This window comes from Moschus berezovskii, chromosome 14 (genome assembly GCF_049115385.1).
Source record: "Moschus berezovskii isolate FMDL1 chromosome 14, NW_MosBer_1.0, whole genome shotgun sequence".
Classification (NCBI taxonomy): Eukaryota; Metazoa; Chordata; class Mammalia; order Artiodactyla; family Moschidae; genus Moschus; species Moschus berezovskii.
Genome location: NC_142473.1, coordinates 27,657,068 through 27,676,628, shown reverse-complemented (window position 1 = coordinate 27,676,628; position 19,561 = coordinate 27,657,068). Strand labels below are relative to the sequence as shown.

Here is a 19,561-nt window from a genome sequence, read left to right as displayed (position 1 = left end):
TGGCATCACCGACTCAATGGACATGGGTTTGGGTGGGCTCCGGGAGTTGGTGTTGGACAGGGAGGCCAGGCATGCTGTAGCACATGGGGTGGCAAAGAGCGACTGAACTGAACTGAATTGAACAGGGTTTCGAGTGTGCAGGCTTCAGCAGCTGTGGCTCATAGGCCAAGCTGCTCTGCAGCATGTGGCATCTTCCCCTACCAGGGAACGAACCCACGTCCCCTGCATTGGCAGGTGGATTCTTAACCACTGGACCACTACGCAACTCCCTGGTAAAAATCTTATTTGTATAGAGTGTGTGCGCGTGTGCTAGGTTGCTTCAGTCGTGTCTGACTCTGTGACTCTGTGGACTGTAACCCGCCAGGCTCCTCTGTCCATGGGATTCTCTAGGCAAGAATCCTGGAGTGGGCTGCCATGCCAGGGAATCTTCCTGACCCAGGAATCAGACCCAAGTCTCTTACATCTCCTGCATTGGCAGGCAGATTCCTTACCACTAGCACCACCTGGAAATCCCTTGTATAGAGTACCTCATGAAATAATAAATTTAGCTTGAAACCAGTAGGCCCCCACCCCCCCCAACAAAACTCCACCAAAACCAAGCAAAAGAACCCACACTGGAGCTCTTATCTTGACGCAGAAAAGACCTAGAGAAAAGTAGAAAAGAGGCCCGGTCAAGCCCTCTGTTCCACCCCACTCTCTGCCACCCATGCTGTCTTCCTGGCCAAAGGAGAGGTCAGGGAATACAGAAGGAGAAGGAAGGGGGTCTTACGGAAGATCTTCACGTTGACCGTGGCCTCTGACTCGGTGCCATCCTCCGCCGTGACCACGCACTTGTAGATGCCAGCATCATCGATGTTGGCGTTGTAGATGGTGAGGGTGGAAGAGGAGTCATCGTTCCATACCACCGAGATCCGCTGCTGGTTTGGGGTGAGCTTCTCTCCATTAGGGGAGAACCAGGAGATGTCTTTATCTTTGGCATCTCCAGCCACTAAAGAGGGAGAGATAATTTTCAAACCACTGATGCTGAAAAGACAAAGACACCTCCAGGAAATAGTAGGTCGTTGATAAGAGCTACTGAGGAAGAGCTCATCAGGTTTGATAACTAGGTGGGAGGTGTGTGCGCGCCTGTGTGTGACCATTCATGTTGGTCACTTCTCCATTTAATTGCTATGTGTTGATATTTGGAAAGAACTCAACAAATATTGGTGCTGATATTTCTAATAGTGGGCCTATCCCTAGTGAGGGAAGAGATATTTGTTGAGGACCTACTGTGTGCAGGCACTGAACTAGTAGCTTATAGCCTCGCAGAATGGGGGGCAAAGGGAATTCGTATCCAGGATCTGAGCTCAAGCGCTAGTTGGTTAGTCAACTCATCAGCTTGTTTTCGAGGGCTTAGATGATGGTCTCCTATATAGAAGATGAGATACCGGCTAGTCTCTGAGTATAAATTTCAACCACTTTTGCTCCACCATCTGCCTGCACAAACTGGTGTTTCAGCAACCCCTGGCCTCAGACAGGCAAACACATCTGTTGAAATGCTTCAAAGAAGGCAGCCAACATCGCCCATCATCCCTTCCCCAGGCAGCTCAGAGGCTAGGATGCTGCTGCTGCTGCGCTGTCCAGACACTGAGCCATAACATGGGCTCCGGGATCCTGGACGGGTCTTGCACAGTGTCCTCTCTGCCCAGCGTCCTTCCCCCGCCCGCACCCCCACCCCACCGCCTGGCACAGATGCTTAGTGTAGAAATGGAGCAGCCCTCCTTTCAGGGCCCATCATGTTTTCAACAAATATCGCTCTTTGCAAGATGCGCTGTGGGCTCCACGGCTGCATCTCTGGCTCGTTTCAATGGCTGTAATGAAGGCAAAGCTGGAGGGAAGACATCCAGTGGCCACGAGCTGCCTCATCCTGTGCAAATCGTGACAGCATTTCAAACCCCTCCCTGCTGAAAGCAGCTTGCTGGATGTCAGCTTACACCTAGCTCAGCTCTTTCCTGGTCCTTTCATGTTCCAAATCCCAGGCATGTCACATACAGAGACTCCAGAACCTCACAGGAAGCCTTTCCTCCGCAGGACATTTCCTGATAATTAGCTGAGCTGTGGAAATGGGGCATGTTTTCTAAACAAAAGACAAGGACACCAGGTTCGACAAATTCTGAGCTCTGGTGCGGGCAATGGGACAGAATATTGGAATTTACTGGAGAGCTGGAAAACCCAGGACACCTGTCCTCACCACAAAAGAGATGCTGGCACTGTTTTCTTTCAGGCACGTTTTAGGGCTTCTTGTATTTTCCTTCTCTGGGAGATTCTAATAATCCAGACACTGACCCACTGCAGCATTCGTTCTGAAGCAGACCTGCTCTCCAGTGTCATTCACAGAACTCTGGAGGCACCCAAAGCAGGGGTCTGGGGGCTGTGCTGACTTTCCCAAGGAAATCCCTCGATCCCCTCCATCACCCGTCCAAGGGCACATTTCACTGTACTGGGGCAAACTTGGTGAGGGGAAGGGAGATGGTCTGAGCACTTCCCTGGCTCTCAGGTCACAGGGTGAACTGAGATTCCAGGCACACCATCAGCCCAGCAGACGCAGCTGTGACCTCTGCCCTGCAGGGTGGGTTTCCTGAGACGCAGGGTGATGGTGGTACTTGCCTTGGCACAGGAAGAATTTGGACTCTCCCACGCTGATTTCCCCTTGACTGGGAACAATATCCACTTGCAGAGAAACTGAAAAAGACAAAAAGTCAAGTTTAAATGCACATTCGCAGTTTTGAGACAGAAACCAGAGCTTTCATTAGAAAATGCAGTCTCCTTGCCCACTTCCAGAAAGAGCGAAGAGAGGAGGTTGTTTGGGTTTTGAGAACGTGTCATCAGAGTTCCTCACGCCAAAGCCAGGAATGGACACGGTCCAGGTCATTTCATGTGCAACTGCTGTCCTCTATCAGATGGAGCAGGCCGCCCAGAAGACCTGGGATGAACTCTGCCCTAAATGTTCCTGACCCCTTGAGAAGAATTAGGGTCCTGCTTCCAAACAGCAGCACTTCGTTCATGGGAACAGCAGCCCAGCTAGTTCCACGTGGACCATCAACCTGAAGGGTCCCCACAGCTGTGTTCAGAGGGAAGCCTGCTGTCCACAACCCTGTACAGGGCTTCCTGCCACTTCCCCACACCATAGAGCTTAATCACCACAAAGGATTCGACGTGAAGATCCAACCTGGTGTTGGGGGAGGGGATGCCAAACAAATGCTCACCTACTTCGTGACTATAGGACCAATCCATCTCTTTGCGTCAGAGGAGACAGCGATCAAACATGGTCACCCCGATCAGTCAATCACTCTTCTGCAGTGCTGGAGTCTCTTCCCTGTGGTCTCCCTACATCCCTTGGCTACTACGCTACACTCGATTTGAATACCCATAGGCTCTATCCAGCTTCCCAGGTGGTAATAGTGGTAAAGAGCCTGCCTCCCAATGCAGGAGACATAAGAGACATGGGTTCAATCTCTGGGCCAGGAAGATCCCCCTGGAGGAGGGCATGAAACCCACTCCAGTATTCTTGCCTGGAGACTCCCATGGGAAGAGGAGCCTGGTGGGCTGTAGTCCACAGGGTTGCAAAGATGTGGACATGACTAAAGCAACTTAGCTATGCCCGCACGCATGCTCTATCAGTCCACTCCACCCATTAAGACAAAACACATTGCACCGGATCTCATGGATTCCTATATTCACCTGGTTCCTCGATTATCTGCTTAAGTCAGATAACCATTGCTCATGAAAATGTATTCGGAGGGTAGGAGAAGTGCTATTATTCACTGGGATCCAACTTCATTCTGCCTTTCCTCCTCATAAGTAAAGTAAATCAGCAAGCTAAAGGCTAATGGACATTTGGTTGAATGCAAGCCGGTATGAAGGAGGGGCCTGGACAAAGCAGACCGAGTAATAGAGACTCAGCAAGCCCTTCCTTTTCACAGCCATTTTCTCTGCACAGTAGAGCAGAGGGAATACTCGTTGCCATGGTGACGGGCTTGCAGGCAGAGCCGTTGTGGGTCCCAGTCTGTGCTCATTCGATGAAGCAACCACGGTTGTACTTAGTGAAACACAGGGATCAAAGGGCCCGCCTGGGGTGGGCAAGGGGGAGCGTGGGGCAACATATCCACCAGGGGCACAGCCTTCCTTGCCATCCCATGGACAAAGCAGCCCACGGAGGCTGCAGGGAAAGGCATGGTTTGGTGGGACAGGAAAGGGATGGGGAGGAGTGAGACCTCAGGAACAGGCTGGGCGAGGATGCTGAGCGCGCCACTCTGAGAATATGAAGCAGGAATCCAGAGCCTTCCAAATGCCAGCTCAGAAGAAATATGATAGGAATGGAGGGGCCGCCTGTCTCTCAGCAGTTGGTTTGCTTCCGATTACTCATTTGAGACCCAGGATGGAATTCTTCCTGAGAGCAATGAAAGGTCTTCCCCCTACCTTTCCTGAATTTCGCCTGCAGTATGCAGCGCTACAATGGATTTTTAAAAAAATTTTTTTAAAATTAATTTATTCATTTTAATTGGAGGCCAATTACTTTACAATGTTGTAGTGGTTTTTGCCATACATCGACATGAATCTGCCCCGGGTGTACATGTGTTCCTCATCCCGAACCCCACTCCCACCTCCCTCCCTATCCCATCCCTCAGGGTCATCCCAGTGCACCAGCCCTGAGCACCCCTGTCTCATGCATCGAACCTGGGCTGGCGACCTGTTCCACACTACAGTGGATTATAATGTGGGGGCCACAGCACTGGGGTGGGGGGGGCAGGTGTGCCTGGTTGTGACTGCTTTCTTCCATCACTCTCCTCTGGATGGACTCTGGATGGACCTGAGCAGGAGGGGTCCCAACCATCACCATGTCCCACCCTCCTCATTTTCTGGTCAGAAAAGAGCGGTAGGGACTTCCCTGGTCGTCCAGTGGTTAAGAATCTGTGTTGCAATGCAAGGGACATGGGTTTGATCCCTGGCTGGGGAACTGAGATCCTACACGTGTCGGACCAACTAAGCCCTCAGGCCACAGCTAGAGACCCTGAGCGCCACAATGAAAGATCGTGCATGCTGCAACTAAGACCCAACGTAGCCAAACAAATAAATATTAAAAAAAAACAATTTTTTTTTAATTAAAAAAAGAAAAGAGAGGTAAAGTGACTTCCCTAGGGTCATGTCTAGTGAGGGCCAGCATGGCCCCAGAGTCCAGGCCACCTGGTTCCCAGGTAAGTGTTCTTTCCATTACATAATGCTGTCTCTGCCAGTAGAAGATAAAATGTTTCCACTCTGCTTAACAAACAATTGGATGCACATCCCTTAACAGAAGAGACCAAGTGCATGATACATTGGGGAAGCACAGGGCCCTATAGGAAAGGGCTATAAGCCAGTGCCACACATCTTAAGGCCACCTGGGCCTTTTTAATCCCTATCTGTGGCTCATACTCCACAGAACAACAGGCCTATGAAGCCCAGAAGCTGAGCTTCAGCCGCCCGTCGCCAAAGTAATGGTCCTTTCTGGAGTTTACTGGGACATTCTTTGGCAAATTAGAGGCATATTTCTAGCTTGGAAAGTGCACTGGCCCATATGCTATGTATTAGCAGCCAGCTTCAACATATGGATCCTGTTAGTCTCACAGAGCCCTTATTGCTTTGAGAAGGATTTTCTTATCCCAAGTGAAAGAGCAGCCTTCATTTTTTTCAGCCCTTTTCAAACAGAACATGACTCTCAAGGGGCAGGAGAACACCGCAAGGCTGAAGAGTTTCCATCCTTGAATATGGCCGGTATCTATCTCTGGGCCATGGATAGAAATGAGAAATGAGCATTACCAAGGAATTCCCAGCTCCCCCAGATCCCAGGCACACATTTATCATCACAGACATTTTTTAAAGAAGAGATATCCATTCAGACGCCTGCCCTTTTGCACACATGGAGAAGACAGTGATTTCTCCTTCTAGACACCAGTCAAAGCCAGGCCAGAGGAAGCCCAGACTCTCTGGAAACTCAACGCTTGAATGTTTTCCACTGGAGCACAATGGCTGATTATTCTCCCCCAAATGCAAAACCATGAATTATTAGATTTAATAACAGTGAGTGGAAATCCTGCTCCAAGTCCCAAACTCCTTCCCTCCACTTCTTGTGGCCTTTTCCTTTCTTACGGTATTCATCTTCTCACTGTTCCAAATAAAAATTCCTGTCTTGACGTTCACCTTTCTCCAGTTGCAAATATAACTGAAATTTCCTCACCAGGCCTCACTCAGACCCTTTAGAGGAACTATGAAAACATTTCTCCCAGAAAAAGTATCTCATTTTTTGCTTTGCAGAAACATTCTCTGCAGAAACATGGTGTGTTATCTAGTCATCTTCAGTTCAGTTCAGTCACTCAGTCGTGTCCGACTCTCCGTGACCCCATGAATCACAGCACGCCAGGCCTCCCTGTCCATCACCAACTCCCGGAGTTCACTCAAACTCATGTCCACAGAGTTGGTGATGCCATCCACCCATCTCATTCTCTGTCGTCCCCTTCTCCTCCCGCCCCCAACCTTTCCCGGCATCAGAGTCTTTTCCAGTGAGTCAACTCGTCACATGAGGTGGCCAAAGTATTGGAGTTTCAGCTTTAGCTTAGATGCATCCAAAGATACATGCTGGACTGGCTGGGATACAAGCAAAGATACAGGTGGCTGGAATGGCTGGGACCCTGGGGTAGGCTGTCAGTGTCCTCCCATTATGGAAGACAGTATGGAGATTCCTCAGAAAATTAGGAATAAAACTACCATATAACCCAACATATACCCCACAAACACCAAGGAAACCATAATTGAAAAAGACACATGTGCCCATCACAGCACTATCCACACCAGCGAGGACGTGGGAACAACCTAGATGCTCATCGACAGATGAATGGACAAAGCAGCTGCAGTACGTATATAATGGAATATTACTCAGATAGAAAAAGGGACGTGTGTGAGTCACTTCTAACGAAGCAGATGAACCTAGAGCCTATGACACAGGGTGAAGTGAGTCAGAGAGAAAACAAATCTATATGAACACACACAGGGAATTCAGAAAGAGGGTGTGATGAACCTATCTGCAGGGCACAGAGAACAGACTGTGGATGTGGCAGTTGGGGAGGGAGAGGGTGGGATGAGACCGGCATGGAAACATGGACGCTACCACATGTGAAACAGCCAGCCAGGGAACGCACAGCGGGGATTTGTGACAACCTGGAGGGCTGCAATGGGGTGGGAGGGAGTTCCCAGAGGGAGGGGACATAGGTGTACCTATGGCTGATTCATGTTGATGTATGGCAGAAACCAACACAGTATTGTAAAGCGGTTATCCTTCAATTAAAAACAAATACTGAAAAAAAAAAAAAGAACCCATCCCTGCACCCCCCGACCAAGGACCAAGGCCTCAGGAAGCTGGTTCAAACTTTCTGGTTTACAAAACACACTTTGTTATTTCCCCTGAGACTCCTGAGAGTTCTGAGATATAAAAAGGCCAACAGGATTGTCCTCATTCTACAAAAGAGAGAATCAAACCTGAGAGAAATGAAATAACCTGCCCAGGGCAACTCAGCTAGTAAGTAGTAAAGTCAAGATTAAAAGTCGTCTAATTTCAAGACTCCAGCCTTTCTCCCTACACTCCACAGCTATCATTAATCTTTTGTTGGCTTCCTAATGGCCTCATTACTATTATTACCTAAGTTATCATTTGCTCTTTCTAAACTATGGGCTGGAAACAATCAAGTTGCTGTCATCATGTCTACTCCGGTTAATTGTAACTGGCCTCTCTGTTCACACATAACCACGGCAGTGTGTGTGTGTGTGTGTGTGTGTGTGTGTGTGTGTGTGTGTTCAGTCGCTAAGTTGTGTACTGGCCTCTCTGTTCACACATAACCACGTGTGTGTGTGTGTGTGTGTGTGTGTGTGTGTGTGTGTGTGTGTGTGTTCAGTCGCTAAGTTGTGTACTGGCCTCTCTGTTCACACATAACCACGGCAGCTAAATTGTAACTGGCCTCTCTGTTCACACATAACCACGGCAGTGTGTGTGTGTGTGTGTGTGTGTGTGTGTGTTCAGTCGCTAAGTTGTGTTGTAACTGGCCTCTCTGTTCACACATAACCACGGCAGTGTGTGTGTGTGTGTGTGTGTGTGTGTGTGTGTGTGTGTGTGTGTGTTCAGTCGCTAAGTTGTGTTCAACTCCTTGCTACCCCCTGGACTGTAGCCTTCCAGGTTTCTCTGTCCATGGGATTCTCCAGGCAAGAATACTGGAGTGGGTTGCTATTTCCTACTCCAGGGGAATCTTCCCAACCCAGGGATCAAACCCATGCCTCTTGTGTCTCCTGCATTGGCAGGTGGATTCTTTACCACTGCGCCACCTGGGAAACCCAACTATAGCATTAAAATTCCCATTTTACAGATGGGGAAGTGGAGGCTCAGAGCCCTAAGTAATAGTAATGATGGATCAAGATTCAAACCCCGGCCAAATGACATCCAAAGCCCCAGCCATTTCTCCCACCCTGCTCTATCCCTTGCGAACAGACAGAAAAAGCTTGTCTTGAGAATGGAATGAGTCCCTTCTCCACATCTCATTTAGAAAATAAAATAACCCTGTGAGAGATGCATATGTTTTAAAATGTGTTTTATACCTAAATGTCTTTTAAAAATGGATGTCTTGTTCTGAAAGATATGACAACTTGTTTAGCAAACAGCCTCAGGTTGAAAGAGGAATTCTGTGATTTCAAACTCCCTCGCAGAAGCAAGCTATAAGGTCTTAGTTGCTAAAGAAAAGGGAACTGAAATTTCAGTTCTAAAATGTGCTCAGGCACTTATCAGAAGAGGTGGGATCTTCCTAAGCAAAACAACAGGAAAAAAAATTCTGATTTCAAAACAGAGTCCGTAATTTTCACCTGAGTTAGCAACTTCTTGCACCAGTTTAATTGTATTGTTCTTTTCAGAATCTTATGCGCTTGAGGAAGTAGGAGCTGAAAGCAGCAAGTGAGCCCAGGTCTCTCCCATGACTGACCAACAGTACTTTCTTGTTAAGTGATTATAAGACATTGGCTCCTGAGAAAGACAAACTGCAGAGTTGCGGCAGGCCCAGGGCCAAGGTAGGCACACCTGAGGAGCATGCCCTGATCATCAATTAAGAGATGGGTGAATGACAGGGGATGAATCTGATTAGTGACTATGTTTCAAAGAGATCTTCCAGAACCTATTTAATAAAGGCTAAGGACTTTTGGTCAGCTGCTGTCTATGGGGTCGCACAGAGTCAGACACGACTGAAGCGACTTAGCAGCAGCAGCAGCAGCAAGAACTTTTGAAACAAGGCATCAAAGTCTAGTTCTACATTTATTTTGTCAGCTATTGTTCTAGAAATGAGTCTTAAATAGCACTGTACTTAACCACTAAAGGAGATTTATTTTTTCACTTTTCAAACTATGCTAAAGTGTCTTTCATATGATGGACCTGTGGGAAATTCAGATGTCAGAATAGGAGTGTAATAACCAAGGTATCCCCATGTGCCTAGACAGTCTGCCTCATGGTCATCAAAGTACACAAGGGGAGATAAGAGGGTGACTTCACGGATAAATGAAAGAAACTCAACGAACACAAAACCGAGACTAACACGGCGATCCTGCAGAGTGGGGAAGGCTGTGGACTCTGGGCCAACCCTCAGTGCTTAGCAGTGTAAGCCTGGCCAAGTTATTTAACCTCTTGGAGCGTGTTTCCTTATCTGCTAAATGGGGACTAACAGAACACTTATCAGAGGGCTGTTGGAGAGATAAAATGAATTAATACGTGTAGAATAGTCTCTGGCACCTGATACACATTTAATATTCGTTGTGTATTCTTAATAAGCCTCTATCAATAACCCTTTCCAAGGAAATTATTTTGATTACTATTTTTGCAAAAAGTTATGTTTACCTTTACGGTTTTAGATAAAGTAACCTTCCAAATGAGCCATGTGGTGGTCAGGTGGACCGATTCCATGCTCTGCATTACTTTAAGATATTTATCTTGCCTGTCAGAACTTCACTGGTATAAAAGATGACTGAATCCAATCAAAGCCAGAAAACCAATAATGTAGGCATGTTAGCCAAATCATTTTACCTCAGTTTTCTCATCTGTAAAATAGGGATGATGATAAAGTTGAATTTGTGTTGTTGGACTCTCATGAGAATTAAACAGTCAGGAAAGAGTCGTGGTTAGGAAGTCAGAATATGGAGTCAAAGAGGCTGGGGTCCAAATTCCAACTCTGATACGTAGTAATCCTGAATTCTCAGGAGAATCTCAGAACCTGTTCTCCATATTTGTAAATGGCCATAACAACTTGGTTGATCTCATGGGGATGTTGAGATGATTTAGAAAGGTATGTAAAGTTTCAAACACAAGGTCAGGCTATGTTGGTTGTGCTTTAAATGATAGTACATACATGACAGTACTTTGACATCACTCACACACACACTAAACAAAATACCCTATAATGCTGGTAATAAGAATGAGATAGCAGGAACCTCTTTTGACTACTGCATTCAACTGTCCAAAGTCTATTAAGGGATGTGTGTGTGTGTGTGTTAAAATTTATCCAGTTGCAGCCAGTGAGGGCTATTCTTCACTGTCAGGTGGGGACTTCTAATTTCAGTGGCCTCTCTCGTTGGGGAGCCGAGGCTCTAGGTGTGTGGGCTTCAGTAGTTGCAGCTTATGGGCTCTGCAGTGCTGGCTCAGTAGTTGTGACACACAGGCTTAGCTGCCTTGCAGCATGCGGGATCTTCTCGGACCAGGGATCAAACTGGTGTCCCTTGCATTGCAAGGCAGATTCTAAACCACTGGACCACCAGGGAAGCTCCTATATTTTTATCTATGTGTATGTATCATACATACAAGATCCACTAGATAAGACAGTGTGTGTGTGTATGAACAGAATAATTCAACTTGTCAGACTGCTGTTGCTGGAAGCAACAGCTGGACATAGGTACATTTATCTCATTTTGGGAGAGAAAAACAAATAAACAATTGAGGATGACAAAGGACTCGCATGTCACATCCTTGACACGTGAGTCTACAATTCTGGCTTGAGCTCCTGTTGACAGCAGCTGAGTGGAAGAAAACGAGGTAGGCTGTTTTACTTTCAAACTCAGCACAAGAGTTATATGTCAGTTTAAAGGAGCTATAAAACACACGTTCTTACACACTGTGGCATCTGGTTCTGTATACTGGGCTTCCCTGGTGGCTCAGAGGGTAAAGCGTCTGCCTACACTGCGGGAGACCCGGGTTCGATCCCTGGGTCGGGAAGATCCTCTGGAGAAGGAAATGGCGCCCCACTCCAGTACTCTTGCCTGGAAAATCCCATGGACGGAGGATCCTGGTAGGCTATGGGGTCACAAAGAGTCAGACACAACTGAGCGACTTCACTTTCTGTATACTAGCATCATAATGGCAGGCCATCTTCTGATTGCCACTGGAAGCATCCTCGCTGTCTAAAGTGGGTTCACAGCAGCAACCAAAATCATCCAGGAGTCATACTCAGGGCTGCCAGTCCTAGTTAGGGTCCCATCGATGTAAACGCTGAGAATACTATGTAATTTCCATTTACATCAAAATAATCTACCTGGGGTTTCTAAGCCAACTGAGATAAGTTTATAACCAAACCCTTGGGAAACCCTCTGTGTGCAGTCCCCACAGGACCCTGGGTCCCTGGCTTCCCCCAGTATGTCAGCCAGCCTAGAGAGAGAAGGAAGCCCTCAAGAAAGCGGTGGCCTTCCCTGGCTGACAATACCAGCACTCAGCAGACTTGCAAGAGCAGAGCTCAAGACTGGAGGAGGAAGAGAAGAAGGCTCTTGGGGGTGATGGGGGTGGTGGCGGCTCTATGGTTTAACACTTAATGCCTTTTGAATGGAGAAACCAGAACTTCTATACGAAGACAAACTATATAGACAAGTTGAAAGTAAGACACAGATTTTTCTAAACCAAACTCAACTTCACTCGTATACCAAGTGGGTTTCCCACGCCTATCAATTTAATATAGCCACCAAAACTGTACAATGTTTCATTACAAAAGTGATGCAATGAGAATTCCTGATGAAAATTCTCTTTAATCTCCTCAAACCTCAGGACTCTTCCAGAGTGATGGGGGGAGGTGTGAGAAAGGGGAATATAACTTCAGAATTCTTAAGCTTTCTATGTAATATGATAATACAGTTGATGTGTGTGTGCAGGCTCACTTGCTACGTCATGACTGACTCTTTGTAACCCCATGGACTGTAGCCCTCCAGGCTCCTCTGTCTATGGCATTTTCCAGGCAAGATTACTGGAGTGGGTTGCCATTTTCTTCTTCAAGTGATCTTCCAGACCCAGGAATTGAACCTGTGTCTCCTTCACTGGCAGGCAGGTTCTTTACCACTGGGCCATCAGGAAGCCCAATAGAGTTGATATTATAAAATTATACTAAGGAAGAGAATGTATTACACATCACTTCATGGGAAATAGATGGAAAAACAGTGGAAACAGTGTCAGACTTTGTTTTTTTGGGCTCCAAAATCACTGCAGATGCTGATTGCAGCCATGAAATTAAAAGACGCTTGCTCCTTGGAAGGAAAGTTATGACCAACCTTGATAGCAGAGACATTACTTTGCCAACCAAGGTCCGTCTAGTCAAGGCAATGGTTTTTCCCGTGGTCATGTATGGATGTGAGAGTTGGACTGTGAAGAAGGCTGACTGCCGAAGAATCGATGCTTTTGAACTGTGGTGTTGGAGAAGACTCTTGAGAGTCCCTTATACTGCAAGGAGATCTAACCAGTCCATTCTAGAGGAGATCAATCCTGGATGTTCATTGGAGGGACTGATGCTAAAGCTGAAACTGCAATACTTTGGCCACCTCATGCGACGAGTTGACTCACTGGAAAAGACTCTGATGCTGGGAAAGGTTGGGGGCGGGAGGAGAAGGGGACGACGGAGAATGAGATGGCTGGATGGCATCACCGACTCTGTGGACATGAGTTTGAGTGAACTCCGGGAGTTGGTGATGGACAGGGAGGCCTGGCGTGCTGTGATTCATGGGGTTGCGGAGAGTCGGACACGACTGAGCGACTGAACTGAACTGAACTGAAACAACTGAGGTTTAGATGATTAATCTGATACCCTGTTGCCCCAAATAATCTATCCTATGAAATTCTAGTAGCCAAACAACAGAAACCAACTCTATTTCTTAGCAAAATAAATTATGTGAGTTGCTGGGAACCAGGAGTAACTGGGTCCTGGCTCTGTTCCATGGGGCTGGCTTCAACTCAGAACACAGAGCCAAGGTAGATAAGGGCTTCAGCTTTCTTGGCCTCCCAAGTTCCCTGGGTCAAATCAGCATTCCACTGGGTCTGATTGGATGGTTTTGTTTTATAGAGCTAAGTCAGTGGTTTCAAACCATGGTTGTTACCCCTATGAACTACCTAGAAACTAGAAAACTTGATTCATATCACATCACATGGTGTCCTCGTGCTCTGGTTAAAGGGCAAGAAGATCTATGCATTGGTTTAACCTGCTCAGAAGTGATAGATTCATGCTACTCCCCAGGCTATCACTCCATAGCCAACCTCTACCTCCAAGAAAGTACACAATTCCTAACGGGAGCCAGAAGAAATGACTGAAAGGGATATTAATATGGAGCACAACCCAAAGAAGTTCCACACCACACCCACGATCAGACACAGGAAAGAAGTCAGCCAAACCCCGATGGAAGGAGTTCTGTTGGTTTGCTTGTTTTAACAGGGGATCATAAAGGAAGGAGATGTATTGAAAATTTTACTTAATTTTCTCCCCAAAGTAGCAAAAAGTCAGAAGCAGCCCCAGAGAGCTTCAGAAGGGCTAGATTCCAGGCCAGGAGTGAAAGGCTTGCCAGGAGGGCATTAATACTGTCTCCTTTAGTCCACAAGAGGGGAAGGCAGGCATGCTTCACGGTCCCCACCCTGGGAAGCACCTGCCACGTGAGGGCAGGAGTGTGTGCCGAGAGGCGGAAAACGTGGACAAGCTTTCCCTGGCTTCTGTCTTCTGCTCCACCGGATCAATTCATGGCCAGGGTTGTAGAACCATTTAGTAACAGAGAAGGTTCGAGCTGGGGGGACCTGGCATATACTCTCCAAGCCCTTCATTTTATAGATGGAAAACGGAGGCAGAAGTCTCGGGTCCCTACAGCAAAGCTCAGGAGCCATGGGGTGTGTCCACATACTGACTGCTGACCTGACGCCACTTCTCGTCTCTGTGTCTCATTTGCTTTGTGTCCTCGGTAGCTCTTTCACCAGCTGTTTTCCTTTGCTTGGTTTGCCCTGGTCTCCCCTTTGTCCCTAAAGAGCGACAGTCATCACTTAGGACTTCCCTGGTGGTCCAGTGGTTAAGAATCCACCTGCAGGGGACACAGGTTCCAGCCCCGGTCAGGGAAGATTCCACATGCCTCAGGGCACCTAACCCTGTGGGTCATTACTAGTCAGCTCATGCACCCTAGAGCCCATGCTCCAAAACAAGAGGAGCCACTGCAATGAGAAGCCCACAAATCACAACTAGAGAGTAGCCCCTGCTGCCCACAACTAGAGAAAGCCTGTACGCAGTAACGAAGACCCACAGCAGCCAAAAATAAAAATAAATTGTAACAAAGAGTCTATCCCTTGGAGTTGTGTGCTTGTGCTCAATTGTGTCTGACTCTTTGCAACCTCATGGACTGCAGACTGCCAGACTTCTCTGTCCATGGAATTTTCCAGGCAAGAATACTGGAGTGGGTTACCATTTTCTACTCCAGGGAAGCTTCTTGACCCAGGGATTGAACCCATGATTCCTGCCTCTCCTGCACTGGCAGGCAGATTCTTCACCACTGTGCCACCTGGGAAGCCCCAGAGACTGGCCTTATCAAGTGCAGCTAGGAAAGCTGGACAAACAGCTGGTCCCGAAGCTCATAAAAATATCTAGTGTTGCCAACACCAGCCCACTTTTTAACTGAAGCTCCAATTCTCTGCTTCCTTTTCAGACAATCTTTCCTGCTGTTGCCCTTTTTTTTGGGCAGACTGACTTCAGGCCAGCACCTTGCCTGAAATTGAACAACCCACTCCTCGCCCTGAAACGTAGGCCAAGGACACAATTAGATGCTTGGAACTCAGCTAAGCTTCTCTAGATAAACAACATAAAATCTATAACATAACAACATAAAAAGGCCGATAACCCAGGCCTTGTTAGTAAATTGCTTCATGTGATCTGATAGCTTCCAGGAGGCCCCTGACAATGCTTCCTCAGGTCTGCTCTTTCGAAAACTTGCCTTGATAAAATGACTCATCCAACTTCTCTTCTTCCGGCTATAAAAAGGTAATGATACAAGGCGGATGGTCTCTCTCTCGCTGTCTCCCAATAGCTTTTGCCAACATGGCAAGAAGTTGGAATTATATCTTTCAATATTTGTCCAGCTGTTGTTTGCAGATGTTATATTCTTTACACTGAGAAAATAGAAATTTAGAGAATGCTAGCCTGCAACTTCATCCTGAAAATTTCAAATCCTGTCCATGTCTTTCAAAAATGTCCTTATGTGATCATAGCTTTAAGCACATCTGGGCTATTGAAGATACAAAGGCTTACAATCTCCCAAACAACCAGTGCAAAAACCTGTTAAATTTAGTTCCTGTCAAGTGAAAATTTCACATTCTCAAACCAGGATATATTGTTTATATAGACAGTGATTATTTGGAGCCAGTCTCTGTTCAGAGCACTTCAATGAGTTCATGTAATCCTCATTAACAGCCCCACGAGATAGGTACTTGGGGTTATTATCCTACTGGACAGATGAAGTAGGTTATTATCCTACTTGACTGATGAAGAAACTTAAGAACTGAAAGATTAACTAATAGCCCAAGGTCACAAAGCTAGTAAGAGGTAGAGCTGGGATGTGAAGCCCAGGCAGATCCAGCTCCACAACCCTTGATCTTAAGAATATGTTACATAAAGTCGGCTTTAATGAAAGTCAACTTTCATGAGAAAGGGGTTGCTCTTGTGCTGGATGAACTGGGAGACAATATGCAAGTAGAAAAACACTATTTCCTTGGGGAAGTACTGATTCTGAACATGGGCTCACTGAGGCTGCTTGAATTCAGAGCCCACCGGGCCATACTCCTCCCCCGCTGCTGCAGCCCTGCCTTCCATACACTGAAGCCTTCTAGCCCCCTCCTGACCAGCAATTGTCCTGGCATCCATGCAAACAGGCAGCCACCAGAGCTCAGCCACCAACAGGGATCAGGAAGAGGCTGTGAGTTGGACATTCCATCTATGGGTCACTACTGATTCCCCCAATTTGGATTCAGGGTAAGCCATATCATCCCTTATTAAAATGTGAGTATTAAAATTATTCTTTGCTGATATTTAAGTTGTGACTGGCTCTTTGCTCCTCGGTAGGGTGTGCATCTGAGTTGGATTATTCATGTAACTACTCAGCCAGTATTCTCTCAAAGCACTCACTCTCCTTAAGAGGTCATCTGTAGACTTAAATTGAAGAAAGTAGGGAAAACCACTAGACCATTCAGATATGACCTAAATCAAATCCCTTATGATTATACAGTGGAAGTGAGAAATAGATTTAAGGGACTAGATCTGATAGATAGAGTGCCTGATGAACTATGGACGGAGGTTCATGACATTGTACAGGAGACAGGGACCAAGACCATCCCCAAGGAAAAGAAATGCAAAAAAGCAAAATGGCTGTCTGAGGAGGCCTTACAAATAGCTGTGAAAAGAAGAGAAGAGAAAAGCAAAGGAGAAAAGGAAAGACATAAGCATCTGAAGGCAGAGTTCCAATGAATAGCAAGGAGAGACAAGAAAGCCTTCCTCAGCAATCAACGCAAAGAAATAGAGGAAAACAACAGAATAGGAAAAACAAGAGATCTCTTCAAGAAAATTAGAGATATCAAGGGAACATTTCATACAAAGATGTGCTCGATAAAGGACAGAAATCGTATGGATCTAACAGAAGCAGAAGATATTAAGAAGAGGTGGCAAGAATACATAGAAGAACTGTACAAAAAAGATCTTCACGACCCAGATAATCATGATGGTGTGATCACTCACCTGGAGCCAGACATCTTGGAATGTGAAGTCAAGTGGGCCTTAGAAAGCATCACTACGAACAAAGCTAGTGGAGGTGATGGAATTCCAATTGAGCTATTTCAAATCCTGAAAGATGATGCTGTGAGAGTGCTGCACTCAATATGACAGCAAATTTGGAAAACTCAGCAGTGGCCACAGGACTGGAAAAGGTCAGTCTTCATTCCAATCCCAAAGAAAGGCAATGCCAAAGAATGCTCAAACTACCACACAATTGTACTCATCTCACACGCTAGTAAAGTCATGCTCAAAATTCTCCAAGCCAGGCTTCAGCAATATGTGAACCGTGAACTTCCAGATGTTCAAGCAGGTTTTAGAAAAGGCAGAGGAACCAGAGATCAAATTGCCAACATCCGCTGGATCATGGAGAAAGCAAGAGAGTTGAAGAAAAACATCTATTTCTGCTTTATTGACTATGCCAAAGCCTTTGACTGTGTGGATCACAATAAACTGTGGAAAATTCTGAAAGACATGGGAATCCCAGACCACCTGACCTGCCTCTTGAGAAACCTGTATGCAGGTCAGGAAGCAACAGTTAGAACTGGACATGGAACAATAGACTGGTTCCAAATAGGAAAAGGATTACGTCAAGGTTGTATATTATCACCCTGCTTATTTAACTTATATGCAGAGTACATCATGAGGAACGCTGGGCTGGAAGAAGCACAAGCTGGAATCAAGATTGCTGGGAGAAATATCAATAACCTCAGATATGCAGATGACACCACCCTTATGGCAGAAAGTGAAGAGGAACTCAAAAGCCTCTTGATGAAAGTGAAAGAGGAGAGTGAAAAGGTTGGCTTGAAGCTCAACATTCAGAAAACGAAGGTCATGGCATCTGGTCCCATCACTTCATGGGAAATAGATCAGTGGAAACAGTGTCAGACTTTATTTTTTTGGGCTCAAAAATCACTGCAGATGTTGACTGCAGCCATGAAATTAAAAGATGCTTACTCCTTGGAAGGAAAGTTATGACCAACCTAGACAGCATATTAAAAAGCAGAGACATTACTTTGCCAACCAAGGTCCATCTAGTCAAGGCTGTGGTTTTTCCAGTGGTCATGTGTGGATGTGAAAGTTGGACTGTGAAGAAAGCTGATTGCCGAAGAATTGATGCTTTTGAACTGTGGTGTTGGAGAAGACTCTTGAGAGTCCCTTGGACTTCAAGGAGATCCAACCAGTCCATTCTAAAGGAGATCAATCCTGGGTGTTCATTGGAAGGACTGATGCTAAAGCTGAAACTCCAATACTTTGGGCACCTCATGCGAAGAGTTGACTCACTGGAAAAGACTCTGATGCTGGGAGGGATTGGGGGCGGGAGGAGAAGGGGACAACAGAGAATGAGATGGCTGGATGGCATCACCGACTCGATGGACATGAGGTTGAGTGAACTCTGGGAGTTGGTGATAGACAGGGAGGCCTGGCGTGCTGTGATTCACGGGGTCGCAAAGAGTTGGACACGAGTGAGCGATTAACTGAACTGAACTGAACTGCAGAGTATCATGGTAAAGAGATTCCTAGTAGAGGTAATACTCTTTTCAAGGGGGGTGGAGAGTCCATTCCCCACTCTCTTGGTCAGAGTCACCCCTCACCAGACAGTGCCTGATCTGTTGATTAACATATTTAACATGTTTATTAACATGATTAACATGTTGATTGACATGTCCACATTACACAGAATAGATAGAAGAAAACTACTTTTAAAATAATAATAATTTAACAAATAATATATCCACTATTCTGGGATAGCTTTTAAATTAGGGAGCAAATACGAAAGCTATCATTTGGCTCTACTAACAATTAGGGTAGGAGTTGAAATGCTATATCCACTATTGTGGCTTATTAAGAATTCAGACGTGAGCACAGCCCCAGCCCAGGTGGGTGGTAGAGAAAAGGGACCATGGTGGTTCAGAGGGTAAAGCGTCAGCCTGCAATACGGGAGACCTGGGTTTGATCCCTGGGTGGGGAAGATCCCCTGGAGAAGGAAATGACAACCCACTCCAGTACTCTTGCCTGGAAAACCCCATGGACGGAGAAGCTTGGTGGGTTACAGTCTATGGGGCCGCAAAGAGTCGGAGACGACTAAGCGACTTCACTTTCAAGAACTCAGATCTGAGCACAGCCCCAGCCCAGGTGGGGTGGCAGAGAGAAGGGACCATGGCAGAAGGTGGCTGTGCGGTGGTCCTGGCACATCTGAGTCACATCCTGGCTCCGAGTGGGTGGTACTGGTTCTGCCAACCTTACGATCCATCCATACATACAATTATCCAGAACGTGACTTTCTAACTCTCAGTTAAAAGTCCTTTGGCTATATCTGTGGCCTCCTTCTGTCTTCACACAGTATGATTTCAGGGACCCAGAATAGCCCCTTGGGGCTCCCCAGTCCCAGGCTGGTTAATGATATGCCATTTTCATTCTTGGTGCTTCTATCT

General features: G+C 46.5%; 1 protein-coding gene across 1 annotated transcript in view; it reads right to left on the bottom strand.

The window, feature by feature from the left end:
* Positions 1 to 19,561, bottom strand: part of NCAM1 (neural cell adhesion molecule 1) — a 362,723-nt gene that overhangs the window by 68,590 nt on the left and 274,572 nt on the right. Inside the window, exons 2-3 of the mRNA XM_055423033.2 lie at positions 2,647 to 2,721; positions 770 to 988 (exon numbers count right to left, since the gene is read on the bottom strand). Of these exons, the coding sequence (XP_055279008.2) occupies positions 770 to 988; positions 2,647 to 2,721 (294 nt within the window). The remainder of the gene's footprint in view (positions 1 to 769; positions 989 to 2,646; positions 2,722 to 19,561) is intronic.